At 50.1% G+C, this 15,299-nt stretch overlaps 1 protein-coding gene across 2 annotated transcripts in view; it reads right to left on the bottom strand.

The window, feature by feature from the left end:
- Nucleotides 1-15,068, bottom strand: part of LOC123828480 (ultra-long-chain fatty acid omega-hydroxylase) — a 30,460-nt gene extending 15,392 nt beyond the window's left edge. The window contains exons 1-3 of one of the 2 annotated variants that reach the window (XM_045853498.1): nucleotides 15,045-15,068; nucleotides 4,180-4,402; nucleotides 822-966 (exon numbers count right to left, since the gene is read on the bottom strand). In XM_045853498.1, the coding sequence (XP_045709454.1) occupies nucleotides 822-966; nucleotides 4,180-4,401 (367 nt within the window). In that variant the 5' untranslated portion in view covers nucleotide 4,402; nucleotides 15,045-15,068. Of the gene's footprint in view, nucleotides 1-821; nucleotides 967-4,179; nucleotides 4,403-7,934; nucleotides 7,999-15,044 lie in introns of those variants that run through there. The other variant, XM_045853496.1, reaches the window with a different exon arrangement.
- Nucleotides 15,069-15,299: the final 231 nt, after the last annotated feature.

The raw sequence follows: 15,299 nt of genomic DNA, 5'->3' as shown, positions 1-15,299 counted from the left end.
TACTCTTTCATGGCTCCTGGTGGCAGCCTTGAAAGCGGTCTCCAGATATGTGTTTGTAGAGGCCCAAGCTGAGGCAAGAGATCCTGAAATTCCTGGGGCTTCTATTCCCATCCCTGCTCTCTCAAATGTCCCCTGATGCTTTGGGAGGTACCCAGCTAGCTACATGCAAGGCCACACTGAGGATCCAGAGCCCCACTTACAAAAAAAGTTGAGCTGGACACAGGCACACTCAGCCCTTCCCTGTCAGGACTGAGAATGGGAAAGTCTGGGAGAGAGGGTCCACTGGGGTATCAGGGAAGACTTCTTAGAGAAGGAGGTTGTTGGAGCTGGGTGTTGAAGGCTGAGCAAGAGCTTGCCAAGCCTTCACGGGAGTCCTACACTATGGGGTAGGTGTGGATTGTGGAAGGAAGAAACAATCCTCCATCTCTCTCTCCGCCAGTCAGGGTCAGCCCGGGTGAAGAGAGCAGGGTATGGGCTGGGACAGTCAGAGCAGGAGTGTCAGAACCCAAATGATGGGAGTGCCTGTAGAACTGAGCGACAACCAGGTAACAGAATCTTGGGCAACTACTTATCTGAGCGTGTTTGGTTCTGACTTCTCAGTAGAAGAGCACCCTCTCAAAGTTCCTAGGACTCTATCAGTCACACCTTTCTCCGTGCTGTCCCCACTCTCCATATTGCCATTTCTCCTTTGGTGAACTCTTATTCATCCTTCAAAGCCTTCCTCAAATAACCCTTCTTCTGGATAGCCCACCTGCCCAGAAGCCATGGTGAGCTCTGGGAGTTGAGGATTTACCCATCCCTCAGAGGCCCTGCCCACCTACCTGAGGCGCTCACCACGGGTTTGATGTAGTCAGGGTGCACCAGGACCAGCAGTGGTAGGACAGGTCCGATCCACACCAGGACCACATGGTGCATGCTGTCCAGCACCTTCTTCTCATCCTGGAGGCCCGTCTCATTTGGAAGGTACTGTAGGGGACGGTAGGGAAGGAGAGTGAGGAGGTGCCCAGCCCTGGCTTCCCCCATTCCTTCCTGCCTGCCACCTCCCCTGCCCTCAAACAAGCCAGGAAGGGCCATATGGCTGCAGGGAGTTGGCTGCACCTCACTGAGCTTCCACTTCCTCATCTGAAAAGTGGGAAAGAATCAGGTCCCTGAGGACAGTTGAGAGGATTCATGAAATAACAAAACATGAGGACCTCAATATGGGGCCTGATGCCCAGCTGGCGTTCAAGAAATAAAAATGGGAACAGTAAACACATGGATAGTGGCTGGAGCTTATCGAGTTCTTGCTCGGTCAGTAATAAAACATGACTAATACTGTCATATTTAACACAGACGTGTGCTTGCAATGTTGGGTACAGCTTGGGGCATTTTTCATAGATTTATATTCAACCCACAGAAGAACCCTGAGACAGAGTTGCTACTATTTCCCCATTTTAGTTTGTGTGAAGTTACGAGTGAGGAAGTGATGGCCTGGTTGGACCTCCCCAGAAGCAGGTCCTGAGACAAGGGCTCTGGGGCAAGGAGCTTTATTTGGGGTGGTGATCCCAAAAAACATGGGTAAGGAAGCAGGGAAGTGATGGAGTGAGGGAAGGCTGTCAGCAAAGAGTGAGCTGTCGAGGAAGTTACTGCCATGGGCAACCATGGGGGACCCCTGGGAGAAATGCATCTCTGTCAACCCACCTGAGGGTAGAGGGGACTGAGGTGTTTATACACAAACTCACATAGCTCCATAGTCACTGGCAGAGGGCCACTCTTAAGCCCTCAGTACACACAGCAGAGTTGGCTCCAGCTGCTAGAGGAAGCCCCAGAATGCAGATGCTGGCAGCTGGAAGTCAGGCCATTGTACCCAGAAATGGGCCCAGAGGATGTGGACAGAGACTAGCACCATCTGCCACTGGGCAGAGCCAGGATTTGAACATGGGCCACCCAGCTCCAAATGCCTTCTCTTAATCAACATGCTCTATGAAGCAGAAGCACTTCAGGCTTAATGTCAGAAGAATCTGAACTAAAATCCACCCTCAGCTGCTATGTGACCTTGAACAAGTCCCTTAACCTCTCTGAGCTCCAAAGATCAAATCCACACTATGGGGCAGATCCATCCCTAATTCACAGGCTGTGAGAATTACAGGAGAGCTCAGATGCGAAGGGGCCTAACCCAGTGCTTGACCAGTGGTAGGGCTCAGCAATTATCGAATGAATAAATGAATAAATTACTCCTCTCTGGCTCCTATGTTTCATTTTCTATCAGGATCAGCCTTGAAACTATTCACGATCAAGGGATATCATTGCCTCCCCCAGGTCTTGTGGCCCAGGGAGGTGGGCTGGGTCCATGAGGTCAAGGCTGGACTTCAGAACAAGCTCTGGTCAATTGCCTGGGGTACCACAGCCTGGCTATTACCTCTAGGTCCACCATCCAAATCAGAGGGCTTCCTGGAGGAAGGGCACTAGAGATATGGCATGAAAGAGGAATAGATGTTCATCTAATGGAGAAAAATATTCTGGGCAGAAGACACAGTTTCCAGCAAAGGCCATGAACGGGGGAGTGGGAGTCTTGTTATGGGAACTGGAAGTCATTCATTCGGTGGGACAGAGGGGCATGGTGGAACAGGTGAGGAGGGTAGAGGTCAGAGTCAAAAGGGCCTTGAACACCAGCTGAGGAGCTGGGACTTTCCCCGGACAGCAGTGGGGAGCCATGGAGGGTGTGAGTGGGGAGGGGGAGGTGGCTGAATTAAAGAATCCTTCCAGGGGCAGGATGAAGTATGGACTGAGGAGGCCAGACTGGAGGTGGGAGCCCCAGGAGGAGGCCAGACCATGGTCCAACAGGGGAGGACGAGGCCTGAGCAGGGCTGGTAAGATGGGAGAGGGATGGGGTCCAGGTACAAACAGGCAAAACTTAGTGAGTGCTGGCCCCAGGGAGATAATTCAAAAAATAAAATAAAATAAAATAAAATAAAAGTCCTTTGAACTACTGAGTGGAAATCGATCTCCTGCTTCCTTCTTCAGAGACACTCCCTCTAAGCAGTATCTAAAATGTTTCTAGAATCCCTTGATGTTTCCTGTCCCTGAAGGATCTAAGAGTTGGATAGATACGCCCACCACAGTAGAGCAGGCTCCCGGCAAGTCTGCCCCAGACGTGGCTGCAGGAATTGCCAAAACAATCCCACGAGGTTATAGGTGTGATTACAGCCCCTGCATCGCAGATGAGGAAACTGAGGCATGGGGGGTATGCAGGAGCTTGCTCACAGTCTCACAGGCAGTAGGTGATAGATAAGGGCAATGAGTGCACCCCGAGGACAGCTGCCCCAAACTGCCTCTCCGAAGTCCCCTTCCACACTCAGCAAGGGGGCCCTCAGTACCCTCAGGAGTCTGGTTTTCTCTCCCCTGACCTCTGAAGCCCTTCTAGAAAAGTCCAGCCTTTCTTATCCAGAAACTAGAGGTATCAAAGGGAAGATAGCTAAGAGCAGGGGCACTGGAGCCAGACAGCTGTGTTTGAACTTGGCTCTGCCACTCACAAGCTGTGTGACCTAGAGCCAACTACTTAAGCTCTCTGAGCCTTGGTATTCTCAGGTGCAAAATGAAGATAGTCACAGGACCTACCTCCTAAAATTGTCAAGAGGACTGAATGAGTTAACATTTATAAATTGCCTGGAATGATACTTGGCACATACATGTGAAATAAGAAATGAAATGCAAGGAAAGGCCTGGGGTCCAGTCCTGGGACCACAGCATTAAAGAGGGAGAGAGAGTATGAAACCATGCTGGGGTTGGGGATGGAGCAATAAAATCTACAGTAGCATGCCCCCCTCATCCCCAGTCAGAGTCCATGAACCTGATGAACTTCACAGGCATTCTGAATTCTGCACCTGTATCCTGAATACATCATGTCTCATTATATCATAAGATATAACATATATCATATAAAAGGTACAGCAATAGTCTGGAATTATACAGAAAATTTTGGAGTAAGCTCTGCCTCATCCCAGCTATGTGACCATGGACAAACTGCTAGCCCTCTCTGAGCCTCAGTCTCACATCCTGTAAAATGGGTCCGTTTGTAACTCCAACCAGATTCCTGTTGCTGGGGCAGGGGTGGGGGCGAGTGGTGGGAAGCCAGCAGTCCATTGGACTCCCTGAATACCTGAGATCTGCTCAGCCCTGCCCTGCCCAGCCCACACACACCATGCCCAGGTGGCCCAGCAGCCAGTTGCGCCGGGGCGGCTGGGGGAAGCAGCGCAGCTGGCGGCAGGTGATGTAGAATTGCCAGCAGAGCCTCAGGAACTGCAGCAGCAGTCGGAAGAGGAAGAAGAGCAGGGAGAGCAGGATCACAGACACGGCATACAAGCGGAAGGTGGTCTTCTCCAGTCCCAGAAGGTGCAGCAGGTATTCCGTGATGGGCAGCATCCTGGGGGAATGCATTGGGTGAGGGTCAGCACAGGTGGGAACCACCATCCAGCCACATGTGTGCCATACACACGGTGACCTGTAGAGTCGAGCATGTTGTGTCTGGCCCACAGTAGGCGCTCAATACATGTGAGTCCCAGATGCCAAGGGTACATATATCTCTTCTGCCCCTAGTAGTGACCTCCAGCCAGCTGGCCAGATGGACGCACAAGTGCCCCATGTGCCGTCAGCCTTCACTTTGCGGGACATCCGTCCTGACTTCTCTGCTCCCTATGGCTGGAACATTAAGACACACCCCACCCCAAAAGCAGCTCTCATCAATGACTGATGAGGTGGCTAAATAAACACGCCAGAGCTTTCTTCCCTTGGGCACAATGGCCCCGAGGTGTGGGTTCCACAAGCACTGCCAATGGGATTAAACTCCTGCTGCCCACAAGAGAAAGTTTCTCTATTAAAGGCCTCACTTCCTTCTTTTGCCTCTTCTTCCTTCTTTAAATTGAGGTGAGAGTCACATGACATAGAATGAACCGTTTTAAAGCGCACAATTCAGTGGCACCTAGTACATTCACACTGTTGTGCAACCATCACCTCTGTCTAGTCCCAAAATGTTGCATCACCCCAAAAGGAAACTCCATCCCCATGAGCATCGCTCCTCATGCCCTGTACCTTCAGCCCCTGGCCTCCACCAATCTACGGTTTGTCTCTACGGATCTGCCTCTTCCAGATATTTTACATGGATGGAATCGTACACTCTGTGGTTGTTAGGGTCTGGCTCCTGTCACCCAGCATGATGTTTTCGAGGTGCATCCACATTGTAGCCTGTGTCGGTGCTTCACTCCTTCTGCTGAGTGACATGCCATTGTAAGGGTTCATCATGGTTTGTTTTATGCATTCATCTGTCAATGGACATCTCAGATGTCTCCACCTTTTGCCTATTGGGACATGTGTTGTTATGAACCTGCATGGACACGTGTCAATATTTGCTTGAGTCCCTGTTTTCAAACCTTTCAGGTTCACTTTCTTTTTCCTTACTGTCTTTTCTGTGGTCACTTTCCAGACAAACTACTTGCTCTCAATTCCTTGATCTAAAGTCAGCTCCCAAAGGAACCGAAACAAAGTGGGCAGGTAACAATAACATTAACATAATGACCAGGTATAGAGCCCTTACAGCGTGCTGTGCATCATGCTCAGAAATGTGCATGCCTTGTCTTGTGGCATCTTAAAGTAACCCTTGGAGGAAAGTCCTATCATTCTCTCCATTTTCCAGACAACTCAAAGTCAGTGCCCCCATCTCAATGGAGACAGGAGCTGGTAGAGGTCCCCGGAGACCCACCAGAGATCAGTCTCAATCACCTTCACAGTGAGAACCAATGTAGTTCAGACAATGCCAAGGAAATTTCTGAAAATAGTGGGCTCTGTCCTCACCTCTTCTTTCCATCCAGTCTTACTAGCCAAGGGTTTGCTATGTGCTCCTACCTCCTCTGGCAACACAGATAAAGAAATCCTGCACTCCAGCCCTAGCCAGGTGGCTTGGATGGTTGGAGTGTTGTCCTATACACCAAGAGGTTGAGGGTTCAATTCCCAGCCAGGGCACATAACTAGGTTGTGGGTTCAATCTATGTTTCCCCCTCTCTCTCTTCCTTCCTCTCTCTGTAAAATTATTAAAGAGCAGGGAGGAAGGAAGGAAGGAAGGAAGGAAGGAAGGAAGGAAGGAAGGAAGGAAGGAAGGAAGGAAGGAAGGAAGGAAGGAAGGAAGGAAGGAAGGAAGGAAACCCTGCATCCCAGGTCCTCACCTGAGCCTCAATCGCCACCCGCCTTACCCGCTGGTGTCGCCATTAGGGGCTCAGACCCAGGCTCACCACCAGCTGATGTCCAACCTCATCATCCACGCAGAAGACACATTTCTATTGATCACTACAGCGTGCAATAATATCTGGATGGATCATCACCAAATTTGGAGAGGCCCACTGGGAGGGTGTGACTTAGAATGAAGATGATGTGACCACTTATTAGGATGGCTACTATCAAAATAAAATAACACAAATGTTGGCGAGGATGTGGAGAAACTGAAATCCATATGCATTGCTGGTAGGAATGTAATATGGTGCAGCCGTATTATGGAAAACAGTATGGAAGTTCCTCAAAGGAAATTAACCAGAAGTACCACATGTGTCAGCAATACTATGTCTGGATACATAACCAAAAGAAGTGAAAACAGGGAATCAGATATTTGTATACTCATGTCCATAGCAGCGTTATTCATCATGGCCAAAAGGTGGAAACAACCCAAGTGTCCAAGGATGAGCAAAATGGGGTATGTCCATACAGTGGAATATTATTCAGTCTTGAAAAGGAAATTGATACACATGCTACAACACGAATGAGCCTCAAGGACATCATGTTAAGTGAAATAAGCCAGTAACACACACACACACACACACACACACACACACACACACACAATATGCCCTGGCTAGTGTGCCTCAGTCAATTAAGTGCCGGCCTGCAAACTAAAGGGCCACCAGTTCAATTCCTAGTCAGGGCACATGCCTGGGTTACAGGCTGGGTCCCTGATTGAGGGCATGTGTGAGGCAACCAATCAATGTATCTCTCACATATCAACATTTTTCTCCCTCTATTTCTCCCTCTCTTCCCATCTTTCTAAAAATAAATAAATAAAATCTTAAAAAAAAATACTGTGTGGTCCCTCTTACATGAGGTCCCGAGGAGTCAGATTCCTAGAGACAGGAAGTAGAAGGTGGGAGCCAGGGGCTGGGGGAGGAGGGATGGGGAGTGAGGGTTTAGTGGGGACAGTTTCAGTTTGGGAGGATGAACAAGTACTGGGGATGGATGGTGAGGACAGTCACACAACAATATGAATGTACAGAATGTCACTGAACTGTACCCTTCAAATGGTTAAGATAGTAAATGTTATGTGTATTTTACCACATTTTAAAATCTTTTGTAAAATATAGACTGCCTGACACAGGTGATCTGTCCCCTAAAAGGTCCAGGTGGAGGTGGGGTTGGGGAGAAGGCAACCTCCCAAAATGAAGCACAGAGAGGTCCAAGTCACAAGTCCCAGGCAGACACTCTGATCTGGGGACGCTGCCATGCAATTGGGCTGCCTCTTGCACGGGAGTGCCAGGTGACACAGTCGACAGGAAGTAGCCGTGGGTGTTTATTTCTTTACCAATTTAATGGTGCATAATGGTTCTCCAGAGGTAAGCCAGCTAGTGATTACTCCTGAGAACTTCGACCCATGGGTCAGGCCCTTCACCAAGCACCCGACATGCATTTCTCCAGCATTCAGCTGGCAAAACATATTTGAGCCCCTGCTATGTGTGTGACTCTTGTCTGGGCACTGAGGATATAATGTTGAGCAGGACAGATATATCCCTGGTCCTCAGGGGAGGTGACCACCAACAGACATGATAAAATACCACACAGCCCTGGCTGGATGGCTCAGTTAATTGGAGCGTTGTCCCATACACCAAAATGTTGCAGATTTGATCCCGGGTCACGGCACATACCTAGGTTACAGGTTCGGTCCCTGGTCAGGGTGTGTACAGGAGGCAACTGATTGATGTGTCTCTCTCACATAGATGCTTCTCTCTTTCTCTCTTCTTTCCTCTCTAAAAATCAATAAACACGTCATCAGGTGAAAAGTAAAAAAACACACCATATAAAGGCTACGAGTCAAGAAGGAGGTAAGGTGGAGAGGTGGCTGAATATTGTTCCTCCTTGCCAAAGACACTGCATCCTAATCCCTGGAACCTGGGAATGTGGCCTTCTATGGAAAATCTTTGCAGATAGGATTAAGGACCTTGAGATGGGGAGATTATCCTAGATTATGGGGTGAGGGGGTCCTAACTGGAGTCACAAGTGTCCCTTGAAGACAGAGGCAGAGGGAAACTGGGCACACAGAAGAGGAGAAGGCCGTGTGAAGATGGAAGCCGAGATTGGAGTGATGAGGCCACAAGCCAAGGGATGCCTGGGGCCACCAGAAGCTGGAAGAGTCAGGAAGGATCCTGCCATAGAGGCTTCAGAGGGAGTGGAGCCCTGCTAGATTTCAGACTTCTGGCCTCCAGACCTGTGAGAGAAGAAAATTTTGTCTTGCAGGGGTGGGGGGAGCAATATTCAGTTAGCAGTCATTTGTCCCAGCAGCCCCAGGACACTGATACGCAGAGTAAGAGGAGAGAGAGCAATGTTATTAGAGGAGGCGGTCCAGGAGGGCCTCTCTGGGGAGGGGTATCTGAGCAGAGCCCTGAGTGAAGTGAAGAATGTAAGTCAGGGGGCTTTTTTTTTAAGTGGTGAAAGTGGACATCCCTGTCTTGTTCCAGTCTTGAGAGGAATGTTTGTAGTTTGTTTGTTTTTTTAATATTTTATTTATTTATTTTTAGAGAGGAAAGGGAGGGAGATAGAGAGAGAAACATCAATGTGCGGTTGCTGGGGGTTATGGCCTGCAACCCAGGCATGTACCCTGGCTGGGAATCGAACCTGCAACACTTTGGTTCGCAGCCCGCGCTCAATCCACTGAGCTACGCCAGCCAGGCGGGCTTTCTTATTAAATGCACACGCACAGCCAAAGCAACTCGGTACTAGCCCTGACTCCTCCACTGACTGGCTATGCCCTGGGCCTGTTTCCCCACCTGAAACTGGGCTGGCTATAAAAGATGATCTCCAGACCCACCCCAGCATGACCTTTCCTGCATGTGGCAGGGGCAGGAGTGGGGAAGGGTTACCATCTTGGCAGGGGTCAATATAGTTAGCCAACGGGGGGCCACACAGATTGCTTCCAACCCGGGACATCCTGGTTGCAGTCTGGATCCCATCTCAGTCACCACAGTCACCTTTCTGAAGGTCTGCCATTCCCCTGCTCTAATACCCTCATGGCTCTCCACTGCCCTCAGCCTGGCATCAAAAGCTGACCCTTCAGAAGCTGATCCCTGCCCATCTTCCACATCAGCCACAAGGACCACCCCCCTTCTCAATCTGTTTTGGGCCCTTCTTCACTCAATTTGTAAATGTTGGGGTTCTGTGGAGCTTGGCCCTGTGTTGTCTCTTCCTTTCCCTCTATATACACCTCCTGGGGGGATCTCACCCTCTCCCGTGGTTACTGTGACCTCATCTCAGAAGGGCCTCCCATGTCCGGGTGTCTAGCTCTGAATAAACCCCTGGTAGGTCCAGCCACCTCCTGGATACCCCTGGGGGCATCCCCAGATCCTCAGATTTACCTCATCTCCCCCTTTTCCCCCACGTCCAATCTATTGTCTGCCCTAAACATCTTTCACATCCATTCACTTCTCTCCATCTCCATCATCCCAGACCAGGTTAGGCCACCACTGCAGGCTGCTCCCACTGGTCTTCTTGGTTCTATCCTGCCCCCACACCCAGCAGTCCATTCTCCACACAGCAGCCAGAGGGACCCTCCTAAAATGAAACCAGACCATGGCCTTCCCCAGCTCAGAATCCTCCTGTGGCTCCCCACTACACTCTGAACACCATTCAGAGTCCTTTCCAAGCCCCATAATGCCTTGTGTGGCCTAGGCCCCGCTGACCCCTCCAGCCCTGTCTTCTATTGCTCTCCCTCTTGCTCACTCAACTCCAGCCACTGCTGCATGTGCCAAGTTCATTCCTACCTCAGAGCCTTTGCACATGCTGTTCCCTCCACCTGTCCTGCCTTTACCCCAGCCCAGCCCATGGCAGCTCCTCCTCCTCCTCCAGACCCAGCTCTGCCTTAACAGGCCATTTGCCACCACCATCAGCCAGCCCCCTGCCCTCGATCTCTAAAGAATTACTGTGCACATGCTGGATGTGGTGTCTTTTGCCATCATTCCCAGTACCCCTCACGGGGAGTTGGGGGACTTCTGAGTGAAGTCACAGCAAGAGCCCCACCCCTACCCAGAAAGTCCCAGCTGATACCCCAACAAAGAAAACGTCTTCCTCAAGGATTGGAACAAGAGAAAGTGCCAGCCCTGGAAAAGAGGTCCCTGCTCCAGGTTGGTGGGTCCATAGAGAGGTCAGAGAAAAGAGGGAGTGAAGCCCTGAGCCTGCCTCACAGGTGGGTGGGTACCTGGGGAGGTGAGTGCATGAGGAGGGCCAGGGAGGGCAGTTCTGAAGCCCTGTGCCCACCTCACCACTCCGCTAAGTCAGGCGTGGGCTGCAACCCTTCGCAAGACAGACACCAGCTCTGCTCCTAGCAGAAAGAGCACAAGCTATGGGTCCCGAACTGGCTCTCACCCTGGGAGCCTCAGTCTTCTCCTCTATAAAATGGGAATAATAGCAAGAGGTCCAGCTGATGCTCAAGGGAGAAGCTCAATAAATGAGGGAGTTGTCTACTTTCTGCAGCTGGTTTGCCCTTGCCCCGCCCCCAAACAAGAGCACTCCTGCCTAGCCCCCAAAAGAAAGTGCTACAAACAGCTTTGAGATGGTGCAACCACTGTGGGAAACAGTTTGGTGGCCCTTCAAAAAGTTAAATATCAAATTATCACATGACCCAGGAATTCTACTCCTAGGTATGCAAGGTCTGTACGGGAAAAATCCAGCCATTGTTAGTGTAATGAGAATGGTTTGTTTACATGACATAGATGTAACCTGGCAGCAAAGGAGAGTGGACTGGAATGTGCATGCGTGAACAATGACAACTGCACTGTACTAGTTAGTGGGCGTTATAGATGCTGTTGAGTGAGCATGTGTACGGTGTGGCTGTTGCTTTCAAAACAACTAAGCAAGTAGAGCAACAAATCTGCATCAAATGTTGCTTTAAGCTTCAATAGTCCTCCACAGAAACTATTTGGATGATTCAGAAGGCCACAGCTATGGGCAACTGGTTATTGGCAGCTTCATCACAACAATGTACCCACTTATGCATCACATCTTGTGTGGAGTTTTTTGGCAAAACATCAAATTACCAAGGTTACTCAGCACCCCCCCTACAGCCTATATTTGGTGAACTGTAACTTCTGGCCTTTCCCAAAGCTAAAAGTAAGAGAAGAGATCTCAGACTGTCAATGAGATTAAGGAAAATATGATGGGGCAGCTGATGGTGACTGGGAGAAATGTGTGAGGTCCCAAGGTCCCTACTTCGAAGGGAACTGAGGTGTCATTGTCCTATGTACAATGTCTCTTGTATCTTGTATCTTCTTCAATAAATGTTTCTATTTTTCATATTACATGGCTGGATAATTTTGTATACCCAAAAGAATGGAAAACAGGGACTCAAACAAATATTGTGTACAAACATTCAAAACTGCACTCTCACAATCACCAAAAGGTGGAAATGACCCAAATGGCCCTCAACTCATTAATGGACAAATATCATGTGGTCCATCCATACAATGAAACATTATTCAGCCATGAAATGGAATGAAGCTCTGATGTATTGTGCACCATGGATGAACTTGAGGACATGCTGAGTGAAGGAAGCCAGAAACAAAAGCTCTCATAGTGTATGATTCCATTTATATGAAATGTCCAGGACAGGCAAACCTGTAGAGAGAGGAAGCGGATTAGTGGTTGCCAGGGGCTGGGGGACAGGATCTCCCTTTGGAGAGATGGAAATGTTTTGGAATAAAATAGAAATGGTAGTTGTACAACATTGTGAATGTTCTAGATGCCACTGAATTGTTCACTTTTAAAGAAGTTATTTTGCATTAGGGGAATTTTGCCTCAAATTTTTTAAGGCAAAAAAACCTACAAAAAGTGCTTTGAAGACCGATGTGTCCCCATGGTGCTGCCTCTGGAACTGACCTGGAAGAACAGGGGATGGGCTGGAAGAGAGACTTCACTTTCCCACTTTATTTGGGGGGGCTTTCTGTTTTTCTATACCATGAGCACATATTTTTCAGTCAAAAACACTTCCGTTGTTTTTTAAATAAAACTAATGAGTTGACTGTACAACCCAGAGAGTGAACTCTAATGTAAACTCTGGGCCTTAATTAATAACCATGTGTCTGTATTGGTTCATCAGTTGTAATAAACACACCACACTAATGCCAGACACTAGTTAATAACAGGAAATTGTAGGTTGAATGGTGTGTTGGAACTCTATACTTCCAATGTTGTTTTCTTTTCTTTTTCTGTAACTCTAAAACTGCTCTAAAAATAAAGTCTATTTAAAAATTAACTACTTGAAATTAATGAAAAGTGAGTTAAGATGCTTTAATTGGTGGGGAGAAGCATGTTCTGGGGTGTAGGCAGATCCCCTCTATGCTTGATCTGGGTCTGGTGACATGTGTGGGTTCAATGTGTGACAATTCCTGAACTGTCCAGTTCTGGAATGTGCCCTTTCCTCTACATATATTACATTTCAATTTAAATAAACAAAAAATGAAATGAAAGTTGTTTGGGGATGGAATTACCCTTTACAATGTGTGGTTTTGACTCAGAGAAGCCTGGGTTCCCACCACGACTCTGCCCCTCCCCCATAACACCGCCTGGAGCAAGTCGAGTCTCCACGCTCAGCTTCCCCTCACCCACGGGGTAAGTGGATTCCTAAGAGCAGGACCTACCTGTTGAGGTTGTTTGGGACACGTCATCAAGATGAGGCTTGGCTGGTAGCTTGCAAAATTTTACCCATTATTCCTATTTCTACTGTTACTGTTTCACAGAAGCAAGAGAACTCAAAACTGACACTCAGGATGCTTTGGAGGCTGGCCCACCCACTCCTCTCTGTTCCAGCCCCCAGTCGCATCCCAGACACCAGGCAAGACATCCAGCAGCCCTGCCCTGGCAGAGGTAGCTTAGCAGGTAGCCCTGCTAAGGCCCCAAATTATCTGGAGATGGAGATGCCAGTGGCTCCATGGCCCACACCCATGGAGCTCTGGTTTGTCAGGTTAGCCCAGCAGCCAGATAAGGACTTGTCATACAAGGTGTGTGGGCTCCTAAGAAGGAATGCGGGACAGAGACCCTGACCTGCTGGAAACCTCCTATCTGTCTCTCTTTGAACCACAGGTGCTGGGGCTCACCAGCCTGACAGCCAAGCATGTGACACTGGTCCCACTGCCCCACATCCCAGCTCTGCTCTCCACTCCCTCTCTAAGCCTGCAGTCAAGACAATCTGCCCCCATCCTGGCTCACGGCGCCTCCTTGATCCCCTCTATGCCAAAGTACTGCCCCAACCAAGACTTATACTCGGCCAAAGTGCCAGGCCCCAGAAGGCCTGAGCTGAGAGAGAGCTTACCCCAAATTTCTGGAGTTCTGAGAAAGAACTTCGGGGGCAGTTCAGAAGGCAAGGCCAAGTTGACAAACTGGAGTGGGGGGTGGGGAGTCTCACTGCAGCTTTGGGCATATTGTAGGAGATCCTGGCAGAAAAAGAAGTTTAGAAACCACCAGTAGTAATCTACATTATTCCAGGGCTGCCATTGTCTCTGAGCACCGTCCGGAGCAGCACCTGGCCACACTTAAAAGTGAGACTCCCTGGAGCGGATTCCATAAAGCTCTACTGTGTGACCTCAGGCTAGGGTCTGTACCTCTCTGAGCCTCAATTTCCTCCTCAGTAAGACAGAAACCATATTACCTACTTCACGAAACTAGGATGACAACACAGAATTTTTAATGTGCTCAGTGCTTGGCACTCAGTAAGTCCTTGATCAGAGGTACCTCTTGTTGCTGTTAGTGCCACCGTCATACTCAGTACTATTACCTGGCCACCTGGGATTTGTAGAATTGGGCCCAAGTCTTGCCAGAGAGGAGAGGGAGGGTCACATTTTGTGAATGACTTCTGAGTCATCCAAGCCCCTCTGCAGATACAAACCCAGGTCACCGCCAGCCACCAGCCCAGAGCTAATGTTACCACTTAGAAACCCAAGCTGGGCTATACAGAGAGGCCGTGGCCATTGGATAGTGCCCAGGATGTTGGGGTTACACAAGGCTGGCTTGTTCAAATCCCAGCTTACCCACTGTCCCCCTTGTCTTCCTCCCACCTCCAGCCTGATATTCGCCAGCTGGTAGGCCTCAGCCACCTCGCCTGGTCCAGGAACAGTCCAAGAGGTGAGAGCCTGACCCCTGGGACACCAGAGAGCATCCTGGCACCAGTATCCAACAAACATCAGCTGGGATCAAGGGCAGGACCTCACTCAACACTCACTGTAGGGGCCCAGGAGGGCACCCCGCCCCCCCGCTCCCCGTTCTCACAGAGGGGCAGTCAGCGGTGCTGTGCCTGCCGTGGGTAGACAGAGAGACCTGAAGGCAGACAGAGCAGAACACGTCTGTAGGGTACCTGTCTTTTAAGACAATGAAATTCCACTGATCTCAGTCAGCCCTAAGGAGGCGTCACGGGGTAGCGCTTCGATCTGTCTGAGATGTCCTGATTGGGGGCCGGGGTGGTGGGGGGGGGTCTTCCTGAGGACCCTGCCCTCCGGGGACACCCAGGAAGGATATACGTAGGACTCGGCGCGCACAGAAAAATTCGCGCTCAAACGCAGGGACCGTCTGGAGTACAGCCTTATCCCCCTAACCTGAGTGTCCTGGACACGTAGTTCTGTCGTGGGTCCTGGGGACCCACGAGGCTCCCGCGCTGATACACTCGCACTTGCCCTGTCAGCCCGGGACGGGCTCCCGTATGCCTCGGGTTCCAGAGCAGGGCGCGCTCGGGTTACCCCGACCCCCCTCAACACACACACGTTTCTGGCTGTACTCACCCCTCGAGTCTCGGCCTCAGGCCCTCAATCCGGATCCACCGGCGCCGCCACCTCGGTTCTGACCGCGGTCCCTTCGCGATGCAGCCCTTTAACCCCGCCCGGTGGTGCGGCGAGACCCGCCCCCAGCCTCTGGGCGGGGACCGAGGCGCTGCCCGCAGAGACAGAGAGAACTAGAGACAGAGAGAACTAGAGACAGAGTCAGGGAGGCACGAGGAGAGTGGCAGGAAGGAAAAGACGCAGAGACTGAGTTGAAGA

This window comes from Phyllostomus hastatus, unplaced genomic scaffold (genome assembly GCF_019186645.2).
Source record: "Phyllostomus hastatus isolate PE091 unplaced genomic scaffold, TTU_PhHast_1.1 phas_contig_98, whole genome shotgun sequence".
Lineage (NCBI taxonomy): Eukaryota > Metazoa > Chordata > Mammalia > Chiroptera > Phyllostomidae > Phyllostomus > Phyllostomus hastatus.
Note: the sequence above shows the minus strand (reverse complement) of the source record. Positions and strands in the feature narration are given on the sequence as shown.